This window comes from Sander vitreus, chromosome 16 (assembly GCF_031162955.1).
Source record: "Sander vitreus isolate 19-12246 chromosome 16, sanVit1, whole genome shotgun sequence".
NCBI lineage: Eukaryota > Metazoa > Chordata > Actinopteri > Perciformes > Percidae > Sander > Sander vitreus.
The window spans coordinates 2,923,185-2,930,418 of NC_135870.1; the positions used below are offsets into that span (position 1 = coordinate 2,923,185).

The 7,234-nt window shown below is 42.9% G+C and overlaps 1 protein-coding gene across 1 annotated transcript; it reads left to right on the forward strand.

The window, feature by feature from the left end:
• Window positions 1-850: 850 nt before the first annotated feature.
• cldn5b (claudin 5b) lies at window positions 851-5,376 on the forward strand. The gene has a single exon (XM_078272199.1). It carries the CDS (start codon window positions 992-994, stop codon window positions 1,640-1,642), a length of 651 nt encoding a protein of 216 aa, XP_078128325.1. The 5' UTR covers window positions 851-991; the 3' UTR covers window positions 1,643-5,376.
• The last annotated feature ends 1,858 nt before the right edge of the window (window positions 5,377-7,234 follow it).

Below are 7,234 nucleotides of genomic sequence, written 5' to 3' on the forward strand. Positions count from 1 at the left end.
TATGTTTTATTTTGCTTTTCCACGGACCACCTGCAGTACCCTCACGGACCACAGTTTGGGAATGACTGGTGTAGTCTACGTGATACGCAGGTATACGCAGTATACCCACTAAGAAAGCTCCAGGATTTCCATATACCCACTTAAAAACGCCCAATGACACGTAACAACATACTCTGCATTGTAATATTGATATATTTTGAATTGTTATCTGTGTTTTTCTTCTTCCCATAGGATAAATAAAGGCATTCATAAGTTTATGAACCCATGCTAAAGTTGACTAAAAAGAGGAATAAAGAAACTCATCTTTTAGAAATTGATCTTAATGCCTTAATTAAAAATATTTAGAAAAATCCAACCTTTAAGGACACCAATATTCTTTGTGAAAGAATAATGTATCGTACATAAATAAATGTTCTTCCTTAAAATACAGGGGGCATAAGTTAGTAGTAAATTCCCATAGAGGCAGACAGATGTTTATTTTTAAAGGCCAGTTATAAAGTCCCCTTGGCCTTTGGAATTAAATACCCCCCCATCATCACATACCCTTCACCATACCTAGAGACTGGCATGGGGTACTTTCCATAAAATCATCTCTCAATGCAAATCAAACCAGCTATAAGGCCTCCTTCCAGAAAACTCTGAATTACAGGAAGACCCCACATATCTGGTGCACTCCGGTCCAAACTGGAAACCGTGTGTGTGTCAGAGAGATGCTGTTGCTCCGGTAGACACCCCCTCCTACCTCCCTTCTCCTCCTCTCCTCATTGGCTGAGACAAAGATGCTTTTAACTTCTGATTGGCCCAGAAGTGTTTCGGCTTGTGTTTTGATGGAAGGCGCAGCAGCAGCAGCGTCACATAAATAAAAAAGCCACAGAGCGCACGCACTCAGAGACCACAGGGACAGCTGACAGAGACAGAAAAAAACCCATACGAATTGACTCTAAATTGTCACATCAGGAGTTTTTTCTTCCAAAGGATTTCAAAAGGAGTCATGCTTGCTGCGTGTCTGGAGTTCCTCGGCTTGGCGTTCTGCCTCACGGGCTCGCTGCTCGCGATGGTCGCGTGCGGGCTGCCCATGTGGAAGGTGACCGCCTTCATCGACTCCAACATCGTGGTGGCTCAGACCATCTGGGACGGCCTGTGGATGTCGTGTGTGGTGCAGAGCACGGGGCAAATGCAGTGCAAGGTGCACGACTCGGTGCTGGCGCTGACGCAGGATCTGCAGACGGCCCGGGCCCTCACCGTCATCTCCGCGGTGCTCGGGGTCGTCGCGCTCACGGTGACGGTCGCCGGGGCGCAGTGCACCAACTGCATCAAGGATGAGACGGTGAAGGCGAAGGTGGTGAACGCCGGAGGCGTCATTTACATCGTGAGCGGGCTGTTCGTGCTCGTTCCGCTCTGCTGGATGGCCAACAACATCATCGTGGACTTCCACAATCCGCAGGTTCCGCCGTCCAAGAAACGGGAGATCGGCGCCGCGATCTACATCGGCTGGGCCGCCACCGCGCTGCTGCTGCTCGGCGGAACGCTGCTCTGCTGCTCCTTCTCCCAGGGAGTGAGGGGCGCCTACTACCCCAAGTACGCCCCCACCAAGACGATCACATCCAACGGGGACTTGAGCCTTAAGAAGCATTATGTATAAACTTTATGTTTTGTATTTTTTTTTTTTTTGGAATCAGAGTTGAAGGAAAACGTCGACACAACTTCTGTTGCTGCTGGGAAAGTTTGGAATGATGTGGTGCCAAACAGTGGTGTAGTCTAATGTACTGAAGTGGGTATACTGTACTGTATATATATATGGGCCAGAATGGGCCTTTTGGGGGGGCATTTCATAGTGGGGGGTCTGGGTGTCTTCCCCCAGGGAAGTTTTGAGCATCAACGACTTCATCGCCTGTATTCTGACACCCTTTCATGCACCTATTTACTTGGGAAATGCCTTTATTTATCCTATGTGAAGAAGAGAAACACAGATGACAATTCAAAATATATCAATATTACAATGCAGAGTATGTTGTTACGTGTCATTGGGCATGTTAAGTGGGTGTATGGAAATCCTGGAGCTTTCTTAGTGGGTATACTGCTTATACCTGCATATCAAGTAGACTACACCACTGGTGGTGCCAAAAAGATGTTGTTGTTCACAAGTGGAAGTTAGGGCTGCAACGGTTTATTTTCATTGTCGATTAATCTGCCGATTATTTTATGGATTGACGCATTAGTTGTTTGGTCTATAAAATATCAATGTCACTCCCAGTTTCGCAAAGGCAAAGCTGATGTGTTTAAATGCCTTGTATTATCAGTCCAAAAGCCAAAGAAATGAGGTTTGATATGATATAAAATCAGAGAAAACTGGGAAATTCATATCTTGCGAGGCTGAAAAATGTGGATCAGTGTTTCCTAAAAGCCCAAGATGATGATGATGATGTACTAAAATGTCTTGTTTTGTCCATAACTCAATAGATATTTAGTTTACTGTAACAGAGGAGAGAAGAGACTAGAACAATATTCACATTTAACAAACTGGAATCACTTTTTACCAACTCAAACTGATTAATTAATCACCGCCAATTTTGATAATCGATTAAATAGTTAACAACTAATCGATGGATCTTTGCAGCTCTATTCGTTGCCCAACTATTTGTCACTTTTCATGTAAAAAAAACATTTAGAATACAACTCAATTAACACGAGTTTAACAATACGTCTTCCAGAAGAAACGGTCTGAAAACGTCCATCTTTAGACAAGAAGTCGGCAGGCTTTTTATTTGCAGAGCAATGACAAACACTTTGGATTTCTTTCACAAAAATGACAAACCCGATTATCAAAATAGTTGGCGTTTTTAATGTAACACTTGACAACTAATGGATTAATCTTTGCAGCTCTAAACTCTTGTACTCAAAGCATGAACGGACGTGTAAAATGATTTTAATTTATGCTCGTGATGGGTTTTAATCTGTGATGCAACGCAAGAGAAACTCCCAAGTGAAGTCTGGTAGTAACACATTCAGTGGCTGGGTCAGTTTCTACGTGTGTGTGTGTGTGTCTGTGTCTCTGTGTGTGTGAGTGTATGGCTCGGTGTGTGTGTGTGTGTGTGTGTCTCTCTCTCTCTGTGTCTCTGTGTGTGTGTGTCTCTCTCTCTCTCTGTGTCTCTGTGTGTGCGTCTCTCTCTCTCTCTCTCTGTCTGTGTGTGGCCTCTGATTGGCTGCGGATCTTCATTGTAAATACCCCCCAGTGGACCCATTTAGCGTATGTTTATAGACTGGTTCCCACAGTGAACATGCAGCAGGCAGCGAAGCCTTTTCAGATCAATGAGCACTCATGTTGTGTGATCAAAGAGGGTGGATTTGCATTTGAATACATGTACAGTGTTTTCTACTTCCTGTCATTATTTTCTAGTCTTTTAATTAATAGAACTTACTTTTTCAAATAAAAAAAGAGAAGAAAAAAAAAGTGTCTGCACTCGTACTTTAAAGTTATATCTGATAGTTAAACATGCAATGAGAAGTATTTATGCATCATTAACCTGGGGCTGCAACTAACCATTCTTTTTTCATTGTGGATTAATCGGTCCATTATTTTCTGGATTAATGCATTAGTTGTTTGGTTTATAAAATGTCATAAAAGTGACAAATGTCACTCCCAGTTTCTCAAAGTCCAATGTGATGTCTTTAAAAAGGTCTTGTTTTGTGAGTCCACAACCCAATTATTGAGTTTGATATGATATAAAAACAAGAGAAAACCAAGAAATCTCCACATGAGGCTGAAAAATGTGGATCAGTTTCCCCAAAAGCCCGAGATGACGTCCTCAAATGTCTTGTTTTGTCCACAACTCAAAGATATTCAGTTTCCTGTCAGAGGAGAGAAGAAACTAGAACAAATTCACATTTAACAAGCCGACATCACACACATTTTCACTTTTTTGCATAAAGAAAATGACTCAATCTGACTAATCGATATATCAAAATAGTTGGCGATTATCTCAACCGTTGACAACTCATTGATTAATCTTTGCAGCTCTACATTAATCATCATCATTAAAAGGCATATAAGCACGTAAATGCAGGATGACACACCCTTAAAACCATCTCCTCTCCCTGCTTCCATCTGGCAGGTGGTATCGGGCTTTTAGAGCACGCACCTCCAGGCTGCAGAACACTTTAATCCCCAGGGCCATCACAGAATTGAACAATTATGCCCCTCCCACCCTCCAGCCAGCACAGTTGCACTTTCGAGATAGGGAGTCTATGCAATGGGATAATATTGGATGCCTTGATAATGTTCTTGTTGAAAATTGTATTTTTCTTATTTTATTTGGGTTGCTGTGCATATGAAAGCAAGTATTGTTTTAGAGGCTGCATGAGCACATTTCATTATATGGTTTTACTGCACAATGACAATTAAAAGTCTATTCTAAATGTTCCAAATGTCACTTCAATAAGTCGGGCAAAGTTCATCTGCGGCAGGAACACCAAATGTTCCTGCACGTGCACTTTGTTTGTGTGTGACAAAAAACAGAAAAGCATCTGTGATTACAACAATCAGCAGGGAGCAACTCCAGTGGCAGGAAGCTTGGCCCAGATGTGGACCAGTGGAGCAATCAGTGCCCTGGCGTGGATAAACAAGGAGAAAAAGAAGATGCGCGCGCATCTGAAGGGCGGGTCTTGGCGTGGCCATAGTAGGATTAGTAATTTTGCATCCTGGAATGCTGTGTGGACTCGCCAGACCTTTCTCCGCAGCGCTATGCGAGACCAACTGCTATCTAAAAGGGTTGTCTGATTTTTTTTGTAGGAGAGAGCAGCGTTGTAGTCAAGACCACCTAAACCGAGACCACGTCATCACCAAGACAAGAGTGCATCAAGACCGAGTCAAGACTGGACGAGTGGGAGTCCCAGGCTGTGAGAAAAGTAATGTCCAATTAACTCAAATACACGTTATTACTGATATTCTTTTTTAATAAAACACCCCAGATTGTGTTTTTCTTTAAAAAGGTTTAATGTTGAAATAAAATCCATAATTTATCTGTGGTAAGTACTGTCAGTGTTTTTATTTTCATCTGCACACAATAAATTACAATAAAATATGAACATGTTATTGAGGAACAAGAGGTCTGTGAAATAAACCAAAATAAAGCTGACACACCGCGTTATTTCATTTCATATTTTACAGTCAAATGCACAGATTTAAAAACCGCTTCGACCATCTTCCTACGTTCAGGCCGACAGACGTCACAATCATTAAATTAGTAAAACTGTTCCGCAGTACACACTGCAGTGTTTCAAGGGATTCATGAATGTTGAATTTAGAAGCAGAAGTGGGTCAAAGGAACATGAAGGCACTGCGTCGCCCTCTGCTGGTTAAAACCTCTCACAGGAACTCCTCTTCTTAAAAAAGGGCCAGTTCACAAAAAGAAAAACACACGGCTTGGAAACTCATTCATGATATTGAGATTAAGCCTGTGTCGATTTGTCATATTATGATTATATCACATCGTCGCTGTCGGTCAGAAACCTCAAAGTCAAAAGCCAAAGTAAACTTTATTATACCACAAGGAGAACATTGTGTTGTCTAAGGCTTCCTGTACGCTGCCTGCGTGACACGTACGTCTCAGGTGCCTGAGACGTGCGCATGCTAGAAGTAGGACCGACACCTATTTTTCAAGTGACACGCAAGCGTGTTGGAAGTGTTTCCAGGCAGGATAGAAAACAAAAGAGATGTTTATGTGTCATTTTGACACATACATGTGTACAGACAAGGCTAGCAGCAGCAGCAGCAGCAGCTGCGCCGCGTCAGACACGTTTCCGGTGTGTAAAGACATAGAAAACGCCACTCAGCCGCCACGCAACAGAAACGCCACGCAGCCAGTGCGCAGGAGGCCTTACACGTCACCTTAAAAGAAAATGTATCTCCACGTTTTCTCATATTTTTTCATAAAGCAATGCCATTGGTCACCCTTTTCCGTTCGTCTTGAATTTGACAAATATTGACAAACAGTAACGAGGCAATTTCGTCCGAGGTAAAGAGCTCAATAAAATGTTGTCAAATGAGTTACTGTTTTCCATTTTCTGAAAAACGGTTTTGGACATACAAGGTTTTACACCCGACAGCGACGATATTAAAACATCTAGTGTTGTTGTCATATGCTGGAGGCAGTAAATTAGCTTCATAATTTAGAGTTAGAGATGCAAAGTCCTTCCCCTTCTGGTGGACCTCATGGGACCTTATTTCGTAAAATAAATATGTACACTAGTGAACGGAGAGACACAAGATCCCGTTTGAATTGAGCTTTGAATAATAAACATGGATAATTTTGCAAGTCAAGAAAGAGTCTCAGGCTGCTCTTATTAGTCTCTTATTTGAGAAAGGACGTCTCATTCCTCATTCACACATTTTCTCGGTTCCTCTCTCCTCCCGTGATTTCCTTGCATCTCTCCCGTGCCTCCTCGGTGGGAGGGACTAAGACGCGAGGAAGAGTGGAGGAGCCGAGGAGGCAATTTAAGGGTTACGGGATGCATTGTTCGTTTCCTCTCTCCTTGCAGGATTTCCTCACAGCGTGCTTCCTCGGTGGGATGGACTAAGACAGGAGGAAGGGAAGCAAGTGAAGGAAACGTGGATTTAACGACTTACTACCACTTCGTTTTGTGTGAAACCGCTCCGTGAACTACATATCTCGTCTCACACAATATACGTCACCTTACTCGCTAGCTAGCCAGCTTAGCTCTGATCTACATCATGTGCATCTTTAAAAGGTACACTGTGTAGTGTTTTAAGCATTTTATCTGTATTTACATTGGACGGGCAAGTCCAAGGCTTCCATGTCGTTCCGCCATTTTGAAAAACTATAATGGCTGAGAGGGACATAGAGCACTAGCCTACCTGTCTAGCTAATCCACAACGCGTTTCTGTTCAGAGCCAGCGTCACGTGACTGAAACCAGATGAGACGGAGAAGGAGATCAGTGAGAGGCGCTTGTCACTGCCCCGGCAACATTTGAAAGCCTGCACTGCACTCTAGTTCATAATGGAGGATCGTACTTATGCCGAGCCACAGGAGAAGGAATCCTCGTCGCCAAAAAGGGAATTAAAAAGGCAACGTGACACATAACGGCTACCGTAGTTGCAACACGCATTTGAAAAAGCGAGGCGCTAGAGAGCACTATTTGTTTGAATGCAAAATACAATTTCACCGCTAGATGGGAGAAATTCCTACACAGGGGACCTTTAAGTTAACCTGATGA

Excerpts from the sequence above, each read along its gene's own strand:
- cldn5b (XM_078272199.1), top strand. The coding sequence starts at position 992 with ATGCTTGCTGCGTGTCTGGAGTTCCTCGGCTTGGCGTTCTGCCTCACG.